General features: G+C 37.2%; 1 protein-coding gene across 1 annotated transcript; it reads left to right on the forward strand.

Moving 5' to 3' along the window:
- The first annotated feature begins 4001 nt into the window (after positions 1 to 4001).
- Positions 4002 to 21137, forward strand: LOC135737639 (uncharacterized). Its single transcript, XM_065255441.2, has 12 exons — positions 4002 to 6469; positions 7044 to 7188; positions 9974 to 10136; positions 11227 to 11419; positions 11535 to 11594; positions 11948 to 12064; positions 13947 to 14033; positions 14290 to 14850; positions 15156 to 15188; positions 15340 to 17356; positions 17473 to 17595; positions 19667 to 21137. Exons 1-12 carry the CDS (start codon positions 6386 to 6388, stop codon positions 19885 to 19887), a joined length of 3804 nt encoding a protein of 1267 aa, XP_065111513.1. The 5' UTR covers positions 4002 to 6385; the 3' UTR covers positions 19888 to 21137.
- The last annotated feature ends 1664 nt before the right edge of the window (positions 21138 to 22801 follow it).

A 22801-nucleotide genomic window follows, 5' to 3' on the forward strand; every position in this document is an offset into this window, starting at 1 on the left:
TTTCAGGCCTCACATGTCTAAGCACCCTTCCCCCGACATCACAGTAGCACATCAGACTTTTACAACACATATACAATTCTCATTCAGAAATAAAGTCATATAAGCTGTTTGTTCAGAGAACTGTATCATTTAATTTAAAAGGTGTAGTCCACTGAAGTAAAGTTAGCAGTTTGTCAGTCAGTGATTTCAGGCCTCACATGTCTAAGCACCCTTCCCCCGACATCACAGTAGCACATCAGACTTTTACAACACATATTCAATTCTCATTCAGAAATAAAGTCATATAAGCTGTTTGTTTAGAGAACTTTATCATTTAATTTAAAAGGTGTAGTCCACTGAAGTAAAGTTAAGAGTTTGTCAGTCAGTGATTTCAGGCCTCACATGTCTAAGCACCCTTCCCCCGACATCACAGTAGCACATCAGACTTTTACAACACATATTCAATTCTCATTCAGAAATAAAGTCATATAAGCTGTTTGTTTAGAGAACTTTATCATTTAATTTAAAAGGTGTAGTCCACTGAAGTAAAGTTAAGAGTTTGTCAGTCAGTGATTTCAGGCCTCACATGTCTAAGCACCCTTCCCCCGACATCACAGTAGCACATCAGACTTTTACAACACATATTCAATTCTCATTCAGAAATAAAGTCATATAAGCTGTTTGTTTAGAGAACTTTATCATTTAATTTAAAAGGTGTAGTCCACTGAAGTAAAGTTAAGAGTTTGTCAGTCAGTGATTTCAGGCCTCACATGTCTAAGCACCCTTCCCCCGACATCACAGTAGCACATCAGACTTTTACAACACATATACAATTCTCATTCGTAATAAAGTCATATAAGCTGTTTGTTTAGAGAACTTTATCATTTAATTTAAAAGGTGTAGTCCACTGAAGTAAAGTTAAGAGTTTGTCAGTCAGTGATTTCAGGCCTCACATGTCTAAGCACCCTTCCCCCGACATCACAGTAGCACATCAGACTTTTACAACACATATTCAATTCTCATTCAGAAATAAAGTCATATAAGCTGTTTGTTTAGAGAACTGTATCATTTAATTTAAAAGGTGTAGTCCACTGAAGTAAAGTTAAGAGTTTGTCAGTCAGTGATTTCAGGCCTCACATGTCTAAGCACCCTTCCCCCGACATCACAGTAGCACATCAGACTTTACAACACATATACAATTCTCATTCAGAAATAAAGTCATATAAGCTGTTTGTTTAGAGAACTTTATCATTTAATTTAAAAGGTGTAGTCCACTGAAGTAAAGCTAGCAGTTTGTCAGTCAGTGATTTCAGGCCTCACATGTCTAAGCACCCTTCCCCCGACATCACAGTAGCACATCAGACTTTTACAACACATATACAATTCTCATTCAGAAATAAAGTCATATAAGCTGTTTGTTTAGAGAACTGTATCATTTAATTTAAAAGGTGTAGTCCACTGAAGTAAAGTTAGCAGTTCAGTCAGTGATTTCAGGCCTCACATGTCTAAGCACCCTTCCCCCGACATCACAGTAGCACATCAGACTTTTACAACACATATTCAATTCTCATTCAGAAATAAAGTCATATAAGCTGTTTGTTTAGAGAACTTTATCATTTAATTTAAAAGGTGTAGTCCACTGAAGTAAAGTTAAGAGTTTGTCAGTCAGTGATTTCAGGCCTCACATGTCTAAGCACCCTTCCCCCGACATCACAGTAGCACATCAGACTTTTACAACACATATTCAATTCTCATTCAGAAATAAAGTCATATAAGCTGTTTGTTTAGAGAACTTTATCATTTAATTTAAAAGGTGTAGTCCACTGAAGTAAAGTTAAGAGTTTGTCAGTCAGTGATTTCAGGCCTCACATGTCTAAGCACCCTTCCCCCGACATCACAGTAGCACATCAGACTTTTACAACACATATTCAATTCTCATTCAGAAATAAAGTCATATAAGCTGTTTGTTTAGAGAACTTTATCATTTAATTTAAAAGGTGTAGTCCACTGAAGTAAAGTTAAGAGTTTGTCAGTCAGTGATTTCAGGCCTCACATGTCTAAGCACCCTTCCCCCGACATCACAGTAGCACATCAGACTTTTACAACACATATTCAATTCTCATTCAGAAATAAAGTCATATAAGCTGTTTGTTTAGAGAACTTTATCATTTAATTTAAAAGGTGTAGTCCACTGAAGTAAAGTTAAGAGTTTGTCAGTCAGTGATTTCAGGCCTCACATGTCTAAGCACCCTTCCCCCGACATCACAGTAGCACATCAGACTTTTACAACACATATTCAATTCTCATTCAGAAATAAAGTCATATAAGCTGTTTGTTTAGAGAACTGTATCATTTAATTTAAAAGGTGTAGTCCACTGAAGTAAAGTTAAGAGTTTGTCAGTCAGTGATTTCAGGCCTCACATGTCTAAGCACCCTTCCCCCGACATCACAGTAGCACATCAGACTTTACAACACATATACAATTCTCATTCAGAAATAAAGTCATATAAGCTGTTTGTTTAGAGAACTTTATCATTTAATTTAAAAGGTGTAGTCCACTGAAGTAAAGCTAGCAGTTTGTCAGTCAGTGATTTCAGGCCTCACATGTCTAAGCACCCTTCCCCCGACATCACAGTAGCACATCAGACTTTTACAACACATATACAATTCTCATTCAGAAATAAAGTCATATAAGCTGTTTGTTTAGAGAACTTTATCATTTAATTTAAAAGGTGTAGTCCACTGAAGTAAAGCTAGCAGTTTGTCAGTCAGTGATTTCAGGCCTCACATGTCTAAGCACCCTTCCCCCGACATCACAGTAGCACATCAGAATTTACAACACATATACAATTCTCATTCAGAAATAAAGTCATATAAGCTGTTTGTTTAGAGAACTTTATCATTTAATTTAAAAGGTGTAGTCCACTGAAGTAAAGCTAGCAGTTTGTCAGTCAGTGATTTCAGGCCTCACATGTCTAAGCACCCTTCCCCCGACATCACAGTAGCACATCAGACTTTTACAACACATATTCAATTCTCATTCAGAAATAAAGTCATATAAGCTGTTTGTTTAGAGAACTTTATCATTTAATTTAAAAGGTGTAGTCCACTGAAGTAAAGCTAGCAGTTTGTCAGTCAGTGATTTCAGGCCTCACATGTCTAAGCACCCTTCCCCCGACATCACAGTAGCACATCAGACTTTTACAACACATATACAATTCTCATTCAGAAATAAAGTCATATAAGCTGTTTGTTTAGAGAACTTTATCATTTAATTTAAAAGGTGTAGTCCACTGAAGTAAAGCTAGCAGTTTGTCAGTCAGTGATTTCAGGCCTCACATGTCTAAGCACCCTTCCCCCGACATCACAGTAGCACATCAGAATTTACAACACATATACAATTCTCATTCAGAAATAAAGTCATATAAGCTGTTTGTTTAGAGAACTTTATCATTTAATTTAAAAGGTGTAGTCCACTGAAGTAAAGTTAAGAGTTTGTCAGTCAGTGATTTCAGGCCTCACATGTCTAAGCACCCTTCCCCCGACATCACAGTAGCACATCAGACTTTTACAACACATATTCAATTCTCATTCAGAAATAAAGTCATATAAGCTGTTTGTTCAGAGAACTTTATCATTTAATTTAAAAGGTGTAGTCCACTGAAGTAAAGTTAGCAGTTCAGTCAGTGATTTCAGGCCTCACATGTCTAAGCACCCTTCCCCCGACATCACAGTAGCACATCAGAATTTACAACACATATTCAATTCTCATTCAGAAATAAAGTCATATAAGCTGTTTGTTTAGAGAACTTTATCATTTAATTTAAAAGGTGTAGTCCACTGAAGTAAAGTTAGCAGTTCAGTCAGTGATTTCAGGCCTCACATGTCTAAGCACCCTTCCACCGACATCACAGTAGCACATCAGACTTTTACAACACATATACAATTCTCATTCAGAAATAAAGTCATATAAGCTGTTTGTTTAGAGAACTTTATCATTTAATTTAAAAGGTGCAGTCCACTGAAGTAAAGTTAGCAGGGTCAGCCAGTGATTATGTTTACATGGACAGTATAATCTAATTACTGACCTTATTCTAAATAATACAGTATTCAAATTAAGGTGTTTACATAAGTTGCTTTTAATGCCTTCATGTTCCCATTTTACATGTTATAGAATAAATCCATTAATTGCAGACATCATTAAATCCCCATGTTACTCCTGAACAACATAAAGTTCATCGTTGTTGTGATAGTATATTATTATTATTTTTTTAAATATTACGAAAGCTTAAAGTGCAGTTAATTATTTGTTATATGTGTTAGATGTAGGGTTGCTAACTTTGTCACCCTCACCAAATACAGGACAAAAGGTGGTCTGCTGCAGCAGTGCAGGCATGGTTTTGTGTGTATACAGTGTATTTTGTCCAAATGATAGCTAATCTCTTAATTAAAATTGTATAATAACTCTTATGCCTTGGCAACATACAATAGGTTTATTAACAGTTTGTTGGTACAGCAGGTACGTTTAACACAGTATTTAAATTGAACCATTACCTTATAAGACAAAACACTTGTGACTCCTGCACTAAGGGTAGTTAAACGTTATCCCCTTCATGTTCATCTTACATGTGACAAACTAAAACTAACATAGATTCAATGATTCTGTGAGCTGTAGTTTTGCAGAGTCAACTTCAAATACTTTAATTAAAACACACAGGATGTGAATTAGAAGTGTGAGAATGTCCAAGCAAAGTTGGAAATGTATGGTTGGGGCCTTTAAGATCGATTTATTATGCAGGTCTGGATCAGTGATCTCTTTGTAATTGAGACTGAGCATTTTAATTATGAAGATCTTTGCACAAATAATAAAAGGATAACATGAAATCATATTATATGACCCCCTTTAGCGTATACTGATTGTGTTTGAGATTATTCTCAAGTGTTCAGCACTGCTTGCTACTTGTTTGACTTCATGCGGTGCCGCATGAACAGACAGGTGAATGACCGCGAGAGCATTTCGATAGCAGTCCACTTTGTCTGAATTCTCAAATCACTCTTGTTGGATTTTGTTGTCATCTGCTTCTCAGTTGTTGTGGAGCCACATGAAGTCGAGCAAGCCTGTTGTATCAGTCACTGTTTAGATCAACGTAGCAGTCAAAAACAAGACATGGGAGGTCACATACAGGACAAAATCAATGAGACCCAAAATACGGACATCCCGACTAATACGGGACAGTTGGAAACCTAGCTAGAGGGCCTTTTCTGCTTGAAGCCATCTGTTTACAGCCAAACGGTTGACCACTGTGTGTGTATATGTGTCCTGTCACAAAACTCCCACATATTGTATTTGAAATGCGTGTAGGTCATGATGCACTTTGATAATGAAGCTAAAATATGAATATGAATTTGATTTGTGTTTACTTTGATTATGACTTTAGCCAAATAAGAGTAATTAAAAACCACTGTTTACATCATAGTTTCGCAGTATTGTTATTTGAATATTGTTGTGCATGTAAACATTGAAACCCACTTGTTTTAGCCACTGATGCTCCACATCACAGCAGCACATCAAACTGCTAACTTCACAACCAGAAGAAATGAACAGGAGATTTTGTGTCATTTGAGGTTATCAACATATAAACATGCTTTTCACACTGGAAAAGTTAACACCAGGTTATTCTAAACCCCGGGTTAACGGAATCCTGGGTTATCTGTTTCACGTGTCACACTGTTCGTGCTTAACCAGGGGTTAAGAGATAACCCTGGGTATTCATAATCTGAAGTTACACATTGTGTATTCCTAAACCCTAGGTCAGGTGTCTTAAACCCTGCTCATACACCTGTCTGTAATTATCAAGCAACCCTGAACACCTTGATTAGCTGTTTCAGCTGTGTTTAATTTGGGTCAAAAGTTATTATATTATATTTTTTACTTTATTTGTTTAAAAAAGCTTTGTTGCATGTTTAATTTTTATTAGGTAATAAAAAAGACAGTCCAATAAGATATTGTAGGTGGAGCAGTAAATGTTCTCAAGAAACAGAGCTTTCATTAAGCTGTTTTGTTGTATGTATTAAATGTTTTTAAAAGCACCTTCCATCAATTAATTTCCATGTGGATTTGTCTACATTTAGAGGAATCTCTCTGTAAATAGCAGTTGTTTTGGACAGTAGCACGAGGTGCTGTGCTGATCCCCTTGTCTGTGGCGTAACAGCAACAACACTAAGCTGTGTTCATACAGCGCTGCGCAGATCGAACAAGATATGACATCACAGTACCGCGAGATCAAACTTTCTCAATACGTGCTCTAATCGCTCACGCGATACTTCAACGTGACATGCTTTCGGCCTTCCTATCAACGACACTTTTACTACGCAAGTCAGCAGCAGTGGATTCGTTTCCCCGGAAATGCAGACACGTGATAATGACATCACCGCTGTTAGCCCCAATTTCCCGCGAAACAGACTACACGCGCCCATTAAAGGAGGAAAGGTGAGTTCAGTCCTATGTATAATAACATATTTGTGCAAAATATGAAAGATAAGCTGGAGTAACATACGATTTGTGAAATATTTTATCTTATTTGACGGTTTGTGGTCAAAAATATTATCTTCCCGAGTAGCCCATATCGATATTGGCATTGTTCAGTAAACAAACATTCGGTTACAGAGTAACATAACTTACTTTACTGATCTATTAATGTTGTCCATAAACGACTAAGTGCTTAGTAAAATTATGTGAAATAGCAGTAATAGATTGGGTAATTAGTAATTAATTCTTATTGTTTAATCTGAGTTTCAATCATGCGATTTTCTTATCATGCAAACAGTGGCACGAATAGCCACAGATATCTTTTAAAGATTTTAAATTGTGTATGTATAAGTTATCTAGAGTTGTGTATGTGTGTGTATATCTAAGCTATATGTATATTTACAAAAGTATACATGCATGCATATACATAAGTTAGATACATATGTTATACCATTTGTTTGCTATTTGGGTAAACAATTTTAGCAACCTTAATATTATGCTTGATTAATCGATTGATTCATTTGATTATTTTCAGTCATTGCATGTCACTGCAGTCGCTATGATGCTGGGTATACCAAGGCAGAAAAAACGAAAAAGACCTCAACAGGATGCTGAGCATCACATTACTTGTAAAACAGACAAGCCTGAGCTTTATGAGCAAGTTATCAGCAAATATAAAGGTAAGATAAATTCTGTAGTATAGATCGTTTTCTTTCATGTACGCAAATGTAAGTTGCAAAGCATAGTTTATTTGTATGTGCATACAAACTTTTGATGCATGCGCATTGCGACAAAATGCAACACATCGCCTGGGCTACCTACTTCAAAATCCGTCTGTGCATGCATGATGGAAATTGTGTCACGTGCACTCTACGTGGACTTTTGTGATAGATCCTGCTGACTTAAAGGGGCAATGAATCTGTCGATTTTATTGTTTTATACTGTTGTCTGATTCAAGTGGTTTTTCCATTCAAAAACATCAAAGGCAATAAATAATAGGTTATTTTGTAACATGGATTAGTTGCTCTCTGGATAATGGTTTGTTTGAAGGGGCGGCCCGCAGTGAAGACCTGGACGTAAACGCCCACTGCTATGATCCCTGTCATTACATGTGGGGAAATGTTTTAAAAACATTGATGTGTAAAAATAGCAGCCGAACACAAATGTTTGAGCTACAAAAGATTCTGGGTGCTAAAGATGATACCCATAAATGACAATACGTATAGTAAAGTATAAAAGAACTTTAAACTCAACGTGACTAAATTACCGTAAACAACACAAGTAAGCACGCATCAGAATCTAAACCGCGGCTGATAAATCCTTATGACTAACTTTGTATATTTCTATCGTTATATTACAGTCATATTGTTAAGTGTTGCACCTTTATTAATGGTTTAATGTTTTTAGTAAATTAAAACAGTCAAATATACGTGTTTAGACACTGATGTTACAACAGGACATATCAAGCGATCTTTTACTAAACAGTAGTGACGCGTAGTAACTTAAATAAAGTAAAATGTTTTACTCACTGTGTATACTGTTGTGTCATTCCTGCCAGATGCAATATTAGTGGTGCTTTTAATCACAGTTTCTCTGCAAATCCAGCACCGACTCATGGCTTCTTTACAAATGAATCCGTGGTACACAAAGTAAACAAACACTCCCCACCCGAGCTGGAACTTCTTCAAAAACAAACTTTAACCACGCATTCCTAATGTTATGTTCCAAGCCTCCGTTAAACAGCGTCTGTGTTCTTCCCATAGACGGTTCTTCCACAACCGAACACTCTGTTGGGCACTTATAACAGATCACCGCGTCAAAATAAAAGTCTCTTAGGAAACATGTTTTCAAAAGTCATTTTGGTTACATTTGGCAATCTTTAAAGACATGTTTACTAGGGGTGGCACGGTTCACAAAACCCTCGGTTCGGTTCGTATCACGGTTTATTGGCCACAGTTCACGGTTCTGTATGGTTCTTGTTGTTATTTTTACTTTTAATTTTTAACACTCCAGAAATGTATTATCTTATTAATGTAGTAATTATCCATAATTTAGGATACTTTATTAAAAAAGTTATATCATGTAATCATGCACAAACTGAATTTGACTTTAAGCACATTATTGAGACCCTCTCTGAGGAAAGCCAGGTGAGATTTTGATACAGCAAGAGGTAAGACATTGATGATTTCAACATGCTTTTCATTTATTTGGCAAAAAAAGGAGAATGTGTATATCCATCTTATGTGCCTTTTTATCACACAAAGATAACTTGCATTTATCAAACTGCCAACTTCAGTGTAGCTCTTAGATTTATTACTGAGAGGCTGCTTAAATACTGCAGAGAGTATATGTGCAGGAGAGAGAAACATAACGTTTACACCTGTAATATTTAAATCCGTCTCTCTTGTCCACTTTTGACCACTTCTGTCCTGATTACTTTGAGAGGCAATTTATGAAATAAGATCGCGCAACTTTCTCACGCTAGCAAAATGAAACTACGCGGAAATCAGCCGCTTTAGTTTTATCAATAAAAGGCTAAAAATAGCGCACGTTCACTGTGTTTTCGTGGCAGAAGTCAGAAAAGTCGTTCAGTACCTTAGCTTTGATAAATGGGCGGAGAGAAGGCAATCTTCTGTGGCTGTTCGAACACATTCAACCCATAGACTGCAGTTCTATCTATTGTTTTTTTCCACTGTCATCGTAGGGAACATGAAATAAAAAGTTTCCACACACCAAACTGGCGCGTCATCCAACTCCGGGCAGACTTCCTTTTCTCTCCAACTTGCCATTTCTACATGTAACATAACCTGCAGCACTCACTCTCCACACCAGTCAACTTTTCTTTCGCGAAAGGGAAACACGCCATCTGAGGCAAGGTCACATACAGGGCACGAGGCTATTGCGCATGCCATGAACCGTGCAACGCACACGCTCCGAACTGAACGGTTCGGATTTTTTTCAAGAACCGTGCCACCCCTTATGATTGTTGAGACACTGCATGGTTTGCTTTACCCCTGACCCACACATGTCACGCAAAGCTGTGGACGGGGCTACAAAAGTGGTCATTGTATATGGGTTTGGGGAGGTGTTTCAATTCTACTCTGACATCATATTTCAGCACATTCCTGAATAGACCATTTTCCTGGCTTGGTGCAAAAAAATGTTATATTTCAATAGCACAGACGGTTTCAGTTTTGAAACTTGCAGGATGTTCATTTAAGTATGATGACCTCTTATATAATAAATTATCAAGGTAAAATTTATTGTTTGATTCACCGCTCCTTTTAATCCAGCCGACAACAACAAAATGAAAGATCCAACTAGGGCTATGTCCAAAATTGTTGGATACCACAGATAAAACTTTAGATCTAGCTATTTTTATTATTGTTTTTGGATAAGAGCTCATGAAAATAATAATTCACTTTAAAGGAACAGCAGAACTTACTCGTATTTTTTTCTTTTTAGGACGTGGAGTTTTCACCACTGAAGCATTTTTTAGAGGTGATTTTGTCCTTGAATACAGAGGTGAACTTCTGACTTCAGAGGAGAGCCTTGATCGATCTAAACTCTACAATGACGTTGAGAACACATTCTTGTTTGATTTTCAGTGGCATGGCAAAAATTGGTGGTGAGTATAGAGTTATTGTCTTGAAGTAATAGGGCGGTTAAGGGTTAGTTCACCAAAACTCCTGGGTCCTGGTTATCCTCGTCTCTGCACATTTGGTATGACGCACTCAGTACCCAGCTGATGATTTTTATTGTGTGTAAAAAAGCAGACACAAAGGGGCAGTTTACCATACAGGGTTTAGATTAATCCAGGACTAGGGCTTAGTAATATTAGGACATTTTACAAAAAAAAAACATTGCTGTGCATCTTGTGATAAAAACAGTGGCACTGATATGTTAAAGAGCACCTATTGTTTTTAAATTTCCTTTGGTGTGTAAGTGTGTATTAGTTCATGTTAACAATATGCAAAAGTTACAAACCCCAAAGTAAACCATGACGCGAGTTATCGTCTCCAACGTAAATCTCTTTTCTTGGATTACAACAAACACACGGATTGTAGGCAAAAGGTTTACTTCCTGGGATTGGTGATGTAGAAATTATCATAATTCATCCTGCTTCGAACTCAGCCTGTAAGTTAACTCCTGTTAGTAACTGAATCTTTCAATCATGGTAAGAAGTCTCACGTTTCCAGCTGACAGAGCTAATCAGACCAATCACAACATACAGATTAGTTGATCAATTAGGCACACAGCTCTTCAAATCCGTGCGTTTCAGGAAGAGAGTGAAATCTGGAAATACAAAAATAAACCTTATGTTTAAAATAATGTGTTTTTTAACCATAAACCACATGAACACATTATATTATACCAAATACACAAAATAATATTGTTTTTAGCAATGAAAAAGGCGCTCTCTAAGATATCTCGGTGCAAGCTGTTTTCTGTTCAGACAATTCAAACTTGTATTTAAGTCTGGGAATAGACTTTAGCCCTGTTCAGGAATCTGCCCCAAAATGTGTAGAGCAGACCATATAACCAGACCCACTGATGTAAAATGCCTTAAAGCCCAAAAAACTCATTTTGATTTCATGTAGTTGTTAAGATATGTTTACAGAAGTTACTCTTACGAGGTACAGGCATAAAGGAAACAACTGCTGTACAAGATTACAAATCAGTCTCTTATGCTTGGTGGTATTTTTATGTATTTATAGCATGGATGCATCCAAGGAAGATGGGTCCTTGGGAAGACTTGTAAATGATGAGCACAGAAATCCTACATGCAAAATAAGAACTGTTGAAGTGAACAAAAAACCTCATCTGTGTCTTTTTGCTGTACGAGATATTCAACCAGGAGAAGAAATCACTTACAGTTATGGAGATTCAGATTGGCCTTGGCGAGCTAAGGTACTGTCAAGTATATCCTAAGAATCTTTAACAATATTTCATGATGACATTTTTCTCTTATGCTGATTTGATACCATATGATTGTGTTCTCATATTTCTCAAATCTTTCATTTAGGTATCATCAACAGAATCCAGTGATAAAAGTCCAGTCAGCAGTTTGGATTTGCAGAAATTGGTAAGTACACAAAACACCTATATTCGGGTTCTATACAGTCATGTGGGAAACTAGCAATTTGAGAGGTTTTTGACATATTGGACAAGCATTTAATCCTCTGTGAAACAATGCCACAACTTCTAAATCGTGCATTTTTTTAGTAAACTTATTCTTGTTTGTTTTTTTTAAACGGAGGAATACTGACAGATTTAAAAAGTAGGTTCAGCTAAAGTTACTTTAGGACAGATGAACGTGTACCTTATATTACTGCATCTCACTGTCTTTTATACATCACAGTATAAAACAAAACCATACAAAAGCTTAGCAAATACAGTACAAAATTTACCCCCTAACTCTTCTTTTCTGACTTTCAGTTCCATCAGGCTCCTCCTGTTTCCTCATCTGCCCTGTATAAGGTGTACATCAATGAACCACATAAGCAAGTTGAGCCACAACAGTCAGGCAAAGCAAGAACATCAGAGGATAAAATGGTAACCATTCTATACATGCAGAAAGTATCTTAGGCTGTTTACTTCATCAGATAACTAGTAACACTATATGGACAAAAGTATGGGACGGCAAATTCTAGTGAACATATTTAACTACTCATTTCTGTGAGCACAAATCTTAAAGGAACATGCCCACATTTTGGGAATTTAGCTTATTCACTGTATTCCCCAGAGTTAGATAAGTCCATACATACCTTTTTCATCCCCGCGCTTGCCCTAACTCTGTCTGACGCACCCCCGCTAGCTTAGCTTAGCACAAAGACTGGAAGTAAATGGCTCCGGCTAGCATACTGCTCCCAATAAGGTACAAAATAATGCGAACATTTTCCTATTTATATGTTGTGATTTGTATAGTCACACCGTGTACAAATAACTTGGTCATATGAGACACAGCCATCTTTTAATCATTTACATACTGGTAACTATATTCTCAGAAGACAAAGCACTGCTACTTGAGTGATTTGCTCACAGAAATCTAGTGGTGAGGAGCAGAGAGTTCCCTCAGAGTCACTCCGCCCATGTTCCTATTTAAACATATAAATAGGAAAATGTTGGCATTATTTTGTCACTTGTAGTATGCTAGCTGGAGCCATTTACTTCCAGTCTTTGTGCTAAACTAAGCTAGCGGGGGCTGCGTCCAACAAAGTTATGGCACGCACGAAGATGAAAAAGGTATTTATGCACTTATCTAACTCTGGGGGATACGGTGAATAAGCTAAATTCCCAAAATGTGGGCGTGTTCCTTTAATGCTACAGCATATAATGATATTTTCCAAAATTGTGTGCGTTTAATTTTATAGCAGCAGTTCGGGCAGAGCTCTTTTCTATTCAAACATGACAATGGTCCCACAATCGATTTTGTGTTTTAAAGACATTCAAGTCTTTAGTAAATCACAACAGTCGTTATTTAACAAAATGATGGTTTGAGCTGGCACAAGCTGTTAGTAAATCTGGCCCATAGACTCTTCTTACTTTATGTGCTATATCTTTTCTAACAGATTTATGGAAGACTCTTAAAGGAATAATCTACTCATTTTCAATATTAAACTGTTATTACCTTAACTAAGAATTGTTGATACATCCCTTTATCATCTGTGTGCGTGCACGTAAGCGCTGGAGCGCGCTGCGACACTTCGATAGCATTTAGCTTAGCCCCATTCATTCAATGGTACCAATCAGAGATAAAGTTAGAAGTGACCAAACACATCAACGTTTTTCCTATTTAAGACGAGTAGTTATAAGACCAAGTTTGGTGGTACAAAATAAAACGTAGCGCTTTTCTAAGCGGATTTAATAGAGTAACTATATTGTATGGCGGAAGAGCACTTTTGGGAGTACTTCAACTCGGCGCAGTAACACTCTCCCTCTCCCATTATGAGAGGGAGAAGGGGAGCGCATTTTTCAGGCGAGTCGAAGTACTCCCAAAAGTGCTCTTCCGCCATACAATATTCCTCTATTAAATCCGCTTAGAAAAGCGCTACGTTTTATTTTGTACCACCAAACTTGCTCTTATAACTACTATATATAACTTTATCTCTGAGTGGTACCATTTGAATGAATGGGGCTAAGCTAAATGCTATCGAAGTGTCGCAGCGCGCTCCAGCGCTTACGTGCACACACTCAAATGATAGAGGAATGTATCAACAATTCTTAGTAAAGGTAATAACATAGTTTAATATTGAAAATGAGTAGACTATTCCTTTAATCTAAACCAGAGCACTTGAAATTAAGCGATATTTTATATTTACCTTTTATTTTCTATATTTTTGATTGGTTTTGCCTAATGTCTTTGAGTGTCACAGCTTTTAACATTATGTACATTTTACTTTTATTTTAAGTTAAATACCTTTTCATATATCCTCAGAAACTCAAAGATTGCCATGAGCGCTTTAACAGAGCACAAATTAAAACGAAAAAGACTGCCATAGAGCAATCACAAGAATATTTCATGGTGAGTAATATTTGGATATGATCATCACATTACTTGATTAGCACCTCAGTCAATTAAGACTTTATTATTTAAAGTGTTAATAGTCGTTGAACAGTTTCCATGCTGCTTTTATTTTTAACTTTTTTTCAATTATACTTTTAAAGTTACAGACAGTATTATAGCATACACATTTAATGCACCGTCTTAGGCACCATGTGCTATGTCTACCTCTGTAAAAGCCTTATTGCCCTCATACCCTTCTCCTTCTCCTGTGCAGCCCTCATCACCTGTGAAGACCACATCCTCGTCCTCTTCTCCTGTGCAGCCCTCATCACCTGTGAAGACCACATCATCGTCCTCTTCTCCTGTGCAGCCCTCATCACCTGTGAAGACCACATCATCGTCCTCTTCTCCTGTGCAGCCCTCATCACCTGTGAAGACCACATCATCTTCCTCTGCCTTTGTGCAGCCCTCATCACCTGTGATGACCACATCATCGTCCTCTTCTCCTGTGCAGCCCTCATCACCTGTGAAGACCACATCATCGTCCTCTTCTCCTGTGCAGCCCTCATCACCTGTGAAGACCACATCATCGTCCTCTTCTCCTGTGCAGCCCTCATCACCTGTGAAGACCACATCATCTTCCTCTGCCTTTGTGCAGCCCTCATCACCTGTGATGACCACATCATCGTCCTCTTCTCCTGTGCAGCCCTCATCACCTGTGAAGACCACATCATCGTCCTCTTCTCCTGTGCAGCCCTCTACACCCTTGCCCTGTGCTGCTTCCACCCCTGTGATTTCCTCATCAAAGGTGTCTGAGACACTGTCTTTAATGGAGGTGGGTAATTGAGATTAGTAAAGACGGTTTAATGTGAATTCACAGAATATTATTATCATCTATGTCATGGTGTAAAAAGATTTTATGATACAGTTGTATTGTACAGCGTTTCTGTTTGTGATTATCAAACCGTGCCAAGTGTGCCATCTACTAAGGCCTTATTTGCTGAGCTACAGTTTGAAATATATCTAGTTGAAATAACTGTTTTTTTACTCTTAAGTGTTTTATTTTTTTAATTATTATTATTTACATTTAATTATTATATACAATTTTATGTACATTAGTTTTGTTTTTTCTTTTTCCAGATGCACTCATTAAGGCAATCAAGAAAAAGACAGGTTTGTAATTAACCATGCACTTTATATGCTTAAATGAGTTCCTCTTGTTGAAAATCAGTTGGATTCTGGCAGTTGTCTAGAAGTTTTTAAACATTTAGTTAAAGAAATAATTTTGCATGATTTAAGAAAGTGTAACATTTTTCTCATTTAGTATTCTGGGAGTGCCTACAGTGATTCAGATGTTACGGATTACAGTGATGTTGACTACATACCCCAGTTCAGCTCAGATGAATCAGATGGAAGTGCTTCTGGACAAAGCAAGGCTGAAAGGAGTTCAGATGGATCAAACAATAAGTCTGAATGTAGTGATCCTAGACCCAACAAACGTTTAAGACATACTAAATCACCCCTTTCAAAAAGGAAAGCTGAAGAGGCAGGTATTTCATCTGCCAATTGTATGACAGCAATGTCATCAAAAAGGATGAAATGCCAAACTGAAGAGACCGAAACCTCCTCTGACAAAAAGACTTTGGTTCAGTCAATGCCATCACCACAAAAAAAGAGCAGGTCATATAACAAAAAACAGTATTGCCTTTATTGCTCTAAGCCATATGCAAAAATGGCAAGACACCTTGAGTTTGTACATCGCAATGAAGTAGAGGTTGCAAAGGCTGTAGCTTTCCCAAAACGTTCCAAAGAACGAAGAGTCCAGTTAAACCTTCTTAGAAAAAGGGGCAACTTTGCCCACAACACAGATGTGGTGAGAAAAGGGGAAGGTGAGATGATTGCCTGCTACCGTCCAAAAAAGTGCAAAAACCCCAAAGAATTTATCCACTGTATTCACTGTCAAGGCCTTTACAACAAGCTCAGCCTATGGAAACACATTAAAAACTGTCCACTTAAACCGAAGGATGATGAAGCTCAGGGCAGAAAAAGAGTAAGATCTCTTTGTGCCTTAAAAACACCTGTTGGCTTAGAGGTGAGTAAAGGTTTCAAGAAAGTACTTTCCCTGATGAACTATGACGAAGTTTCACGGGTGATTCATAGTGACAGATGCATCATGCAACTGGGAGAGCACATGTTTAACAGGATGGGATCTGATGTGACCAAACATGACTACATCCGACAGAAAATGAGAGAAGTTGGCAGACTTCTTCTTGAAGCAAGAAGGATAACCCCACTGAAAACAATGGAGGACTTCATGATACCAGCAAACTTCAAACATGTCATATCAGCTGTGAAAGTTGTGTCTGGCTTTGACGAAGAGAAGAACTCTTACCGCATTCCCTCTTTAGCCCTCAAACTTGGACATTCTTTAAAAAAGATCTGTAGCATTGTTGAAAGTAATGCGATGATGTATGGAGACCATGAGCGTGCGGAGTGTGCTCGAGACTTCAGAAAAGTACACGAAGCAAGGTGGAATGAATACATTTCTGCTGGTGCTATAACTACATTGAAGGAAGCCAAGTGGAATGCACCACAGATCATTCCTTTCACTCAGGATGTCAAAGTCCTGCACGCACATCTAGAAAAGAAACGGGATAAATTCCTTAATAAACTTAAAAACTGCCCCTCTGCAGACAGCTATGCTGCTTTGGCCAAAGTCACACTCTCCCAAGTTATCATGTTCAATAGACGAAGAGAAGGTGAGGTGTCACGGATGCTTTTGTCAGCTTTTCAAAGCCGGGATTCTTCTGAGCTGCATGAAGACATAGCCATCTGTCTTTCTGAGTTCGAGAGGAAGCTGTGTAAACACTTTACCAGAGTAGAGATCCGTGGTAAGCGAGGGAGAAAGGTCCCTGTCCTCCTCAAACCTTCATTGGTTTCTGCCATGGAGCTGCTTGTTGAAACACGTGAGGCTTGTGGTGTCCCAAATGAGAATCCTTTTATGTTTGCCAGATCTGGTGCAATGTCTGCCTACAGAGGAGGAGAGTGCATAAGTAAAGCTGCTCGTGAATGTGGCATTAAGAATCCTGAAGCTCTTTCCTCAACCAGGCTCAGGAAACACATAGCTACCATGTCAAAGATTCTCAACCTTGATGAAAATGAAGCAGATCAACTGGCTGATTTTCTCGGTCACGATATAAGGATCCACAGACAGTATTACCGGTTACCAGAGGGGACATTGCAGCTGGCAAAAATGAGTAAGGTCTTAATGGCAATGGAGAAAGGAACACTGTCCAGCTTTAAAGGAAAGAGACTTGATGACATTGAAATCGACCCAAATGGTATGTATGAAATTAGATTTTTGTGCGAGTCTGTGCTTTATATATTTGCAAATCTGTATTTATCTTTCATCATCTTTTGCAAAAAATACATTGACAGATTCCTTTTATTGTTATAGAGCAACTTGAGGCTGAAGGTGATACAATGTCAAGTGATGAAGAGGATTGTAGTGACCTACCTCAGACAACATCACCAGTACCAGCAGAGACTGATCAACCATCTGCTTCACAGAAAGATCAAGGTAAAAAAAATCTTTAAACTACACAAACAGCAAGAAATGACAAACCCTGAATTACTAAATACAATACCTATAGGCAACAGTAGCAAGACAGGAGCTTTTCAAAATTTGAGTTTGTTGTACAGTCAGTTTGAAGAAATAGATAAACATATATTATGTGATTTGTCATTTATTCACTAATTCTGCCTACACTGTAAAAACCTGCAATGAAATTCACATACACAGTATGATTTTTATTTACATTGTTATATTTTAATGCATCAATGCAGAATATTTAATTATAAAAAGGATTTTACTATACAGCTGTAATATGGTAAATTGGGTATATACAAGTCTTAGAAACAGTAATATGTGCCCCGTCACGGAAACCAGTGACACAAGTCGGCAGAACAACTTTTGAGCTAATGATAGAAAAGCATTTTTATATTTTTTGCAGAATCTGTTGAGATCACCAGACTTGTGTCCCTACTTTCCGTGTTCGGTCACATATCTAAAAATTACAATGTTGGCGTTTTGGTGTAATATCAATTTCTTTTTAGTAGTGCTGCAACGACGCATCGACGTCATCGATTACATCGACTACGAAAATACGTCGACATGGGTAGAAAGCGTCGACGCGTCACGCTGTTTACATTCATCTCGCGTAATGGCTGCTTCTGCTCCTCGAAGTGTTTTCCATACATTGATTTGTTTGTGTGCGCCACAAAATCAACAATGGTCGCAACATTTACATTTTTATTTTCATTTAAAACGGCTTAATTTATTGTTGTGAGCGCTCAGTGGTGCCTCTCTTGTGCACGTGCGCTCTCTCTCTTTCTCTGCGTGAAGCCCCTAGACAGCGCCTCTCATACATGACACTGAGTGAAAGAATTAAAAGTTGGCTGTGTTTTCCGTGCGGATTCCTCTGTGTACTTGCATTTTCACGTAAACATCAGATGTTACTGACAGAGAAGACGACTGATTCGAGTTTATCATGAAAGGTTAGCAGTGTTTTCCCACACACACTGGTTCTCTATGTGCTTGTGTGCGAGCTCTCTCCTATGCCCGCGCATGTCTTCTGTAGTAACTCTGTGTAATGGCAATTTTTTTAATTTGCGCCAAATTGTCTGCGATGTCGCGTTTATAAATAAAAATTTTAGTAACTTAGTAGTTAAAGTAACAGCTGGTTGAATTAAACACAAGGTTATTGGGTCATGTTTTGTCACTATTTTAATAGTCTTTGGGGTGGTTTCCTGGACAGAGATTAGTTTAAGCCAGGACTAGACCTCAGTTTAATTAGGAAATATAATTAGTTTAAACAAACATGCCTTACTAAAAACATTACTTGTGTGCACTTTGAGGCCAAACTAAGGGCACTGATGTATTTAAAGATATGTCAGTGGAAGATGTTTTCAGTTTGGACAGCTCTTATATTTATTTTAGTCTAGGACTAGTCTAATCCCTGTCTGCGAAAACGCCTCAATATGTCTGACAACAGATAATATGTGAAAATAGAATTCAGTTGTGTTAAAATACAATAAAACAAACAATGACTGTCAGATCAGACAGAGAGAAGAAAACAGATTATCCAACAGATTAAATAGCAAATCAAAAAAAGAACACTTTATTAATAAAAAAAATAATCGTTAGAGTAGTCGACTAATCGGAAAAATAATCGCTAGATTAGTCGACAGAAGAAATAGTCGTTAGTTGCAGCTCTACTTTTTAGTGATCTGGCTCCCAACTGCATGAAATTTGCTTTTCAAGCTACTTTGTTTGAACTTGAAATGTCAAAGTTCAATATCTATGTAGATGTTCCTCTGTGTGGCCAGGTTATGTTTCCTCATGTCATATTCTCAAGGGGCTTCATTAATATGGGTATAATATTTAAATTACTATAGTTTTCATTCGCCACATTTATCAACACCCCTTCATTTGTGTGATGGAATTGGCCAGATGAAAGTTTAATGAATCACACATGAGTGGTGTTGTAAGATTATGTTTGCGCATGGATCTGCGCTTGTTTCTACATTTGATTGATAAATAAATCCCATTGAATTTAGTTGTAATAAGGATATGATTTTTCACTTTATAGGTTCATCAATACCTTCGAAAAGAAAATGGGAAGAAGTTGAGGTAAAAGCTGTTGAAAAACACATGATGAAGTTCATAAAGACATGCAAAGTTCCTGGTAAGCAAGACTGCGAGAGATGCATTCACGCAGAGCCAGAAGCCTTGAAGGAACGTACGTGGACTGGTGTGAAAAATTATGTGCGAAACAGGATCACCACTTTAAAAAAACAGGGTGGATTATAGGGGAGCAAATTAAAAACACTTTTTTTCTTTTTACTGTAATAAACAGAGCATGGTGAGGAAAAGTTGCCATGTTACAAAAACATAAAATAATGTATCCTTTTCTAGAATAACTTTTTAACATGTTTAGGGCTGCAAAATGATGAATTATGACTAATCGTTTGCAGAATAAAAGTTTTTTTTTACATCATATGTGTGTATACTGTGTATAATAATTATCTATATATAAATACACACACATGCATGTTTATATTTAATAAATATTTACATGTGTATATACATTTTTATGTTTATATGTAATTTATATTATATAAACACTTAAAATATAAATAGATTTTGTTTCTTCAAATTATACATTCATGTGTGTGTATGAGCTACATAATTATTATACACAGTACACACATATATGATGTAAACAAAAGCTTTTCTTCTGCAAACGATTCATCATTTTGTATGTTTGTAATATATAATAGGTTCCTTTCAGACAAACTGTCTTTATACTTTACACATCATGCTCTGTTTTTTAAAAATGAGTGAAAATAGTAAGGAAGAGTAAAGGTGTATGAAGAGGGAGAATTTGTTTGAGTACAGGAGGAAACAGAATATTAATGAGGTAAGCAAGACAGGAGAAGAGAGAGGATTGAATGTAATGGTAAGACGATAATTTCTGTAAAAAGCTGAGGAAAGCAAAAAGAACAAGCTGCACTGACAAATGTCTCATTTTCATTCTTTGTTTACATGCATGTTTACATGTTGTTATATGTTTACATGTTGCTATTTTTTCTGTCAACATATTCTGTTCTATATGCACTTTTAAAATATGTCAGTATTGTTTATTTCCTTTAATTGTAATTACAATTGTTCAATGTAGACAGAAGTTAATTGAGTGAACTGAAAGTAAAGAGATAAAAGGAGGAGCAAAGGTTAAAGAGAAGAGGGAGGAGCAAAAGGAAAGTGAAGTGGGAGGAGCAAGGTAGAAGGCAAGAAAGTAAAGGTGAAGAAAAGAGTGAAAGAGTTCATATCAGTTTCATTGATTATACTGTCCTATATTTTATACTGACACTTTTATTGGCAAACTAAAATGCACTTAACTTTTAAGTAACTGTGTTTATGGTTAAGTGCTGTTACCGGTATTGCCTAAAACTTCTGACATTTATAGCATGCATTTGCATGTTAAATAAATGGTTTGGAAGTCATTTTTCCTTGTTTTCTTGTAGTCCTCAAAGTGACTTAAAATCTGAGTTTGTGTATGACTAGAGACCCAGAAGTGACCTAAAATCTGAGTTTGTGTATCAACCAAAGTCCCCAAAGTGACTTAAAACCTGAGTTTGTGTATCAACCAAAGTCCTCAAAGTGACTTAAAACCTGAGTTTGTGTATCAACCAAAGTCCTCAAAGTGACTTAAAACCTGAGTTTGTGTATCAACCAAAGTCCTCAAAGTGACTTAAAACCTGAGTTTGTGTATCAACCAAAGTCCCCAAAGTGACTTAAAATCTGAGTTTGTGTATCAACCGAAGTCCTCAAAGTGACTTAAAATCTGAGTTTGTGTATCAACCGAAGTCCTCAAAGTGACTTAAAATCTGAGTTTGTGTATCAACCGAAGTCCCCAAAGTGACTTAAAATCTGAGTTTGTGTATCAACCAAAGTCCCCAAAGTGACTTAAAATCTGAGTTTGTGTATCAACCACAGTCCCCAAAGTGAGTTAAAATCTGAGTTTGTGTATCAACCAAAGTCCCCAAAGTGACTTAAAATCTGAGTTTGTGTATCAACCAAAGTCCCCAAAGTGAGTTAAAATCTGAGTTTGTGTATCAACCAAAGTCCCCAAAGTGAGTTAAAATCTGAGTTTGTGTATCAACCAAAGTCCCCAAAGTGACTTAAAATCTGAGTTTGTGTATCAACCAAAGTCCCCAAAGTGAGTTAAAATCTGAGTTTGTGTATCAACCAAAGTCCCCAAAGTGAGTTAAAATCCGAGTTTGTGTTTCAACCAAAGTGAATTTATATTATGTTGTTGTGTATGAATTGAGTTGTGTATGACCAGACTGCCCAAAGTGACTTAAAATATGAATTTGTGTATCACCAGAGTCTTGGATTTCAAGAAAGCAATCATTTTGGTCTATTGACATTAACTAGGCCAGTGGTTCTCAACGTTATTCCTGGAGGCCCACTGCTCTGCACATTTTCTAAGTCTCCCTTATTTAACACACCTGATTCAAATCATTAGCTCATTAGTAGAGATCACCATGAACTAAACTAAGTCTGTCAGATAAGAGAGACATACAAAATGTGCAGAGCAGTGGGTCTCCAAGAATGTAGTTGAGAACCACTGAACTAGGCAATTCCTGTCTTATGTATGTTGAAGTAGTATATATTCATAAAATCAGCTTACCAATCAATAATCACTAAATAATAGAAGAACTTAACTGTAACCGCTGTATATCTGCACTAGGCTGTTTTCAAGTCAGTATTTGAACTTTGAATTGTAATGTTGCTTATTAGAGTGAGTCATATACATCATAATCTTAGAGTCCTCAAAGGTTAACATAATCAGAGTTTGTGTATCACCATTGTCCTCAAAAGTCGACTAGATCAGAGTTTGTGTTTGTCCTCAAATTGGACATAAAAAATACTGTCCCCAAAGTGAAGGCAAAATGTCAGGTCTGGAAAGACAGCTTTTATTGAAAATATCAACTGATATCTGTAATGAGGGCATTTCCAGTAGTGCAGGGATATCTTTATTTTGTCTCTAGACCCTTCAGAAAGGGGTGTACCCAAAGGTAGGGTGTTCAGTCATACGTCCCCACTTGGTAGATAAGTAGGTATGTGTGTGTGTGTGTGTGTGTGTGTGTGTGAGAGAGAGAGAGAGAGAGAGAGAGAGAGAGAGAGAGAGAGAGAGAGAGAGAGAGAGAGAGAGAGAGAG

Source organism: Paramisgurnus dabryanus, chromosome 17, assembly GCF_030506205.2.
Source record: "Paramisgurnus dabryanus chromosome 17, PD_genome_1.1, whole genome shotgun sequence".
Classification (NCBI taxonomy): Eukaryota; Metazoa; Chordata; class Actinopteri; order Cypriniformes; family Cobitidae; genus Paramisgurnus; species Paramisgurnus dabryanus.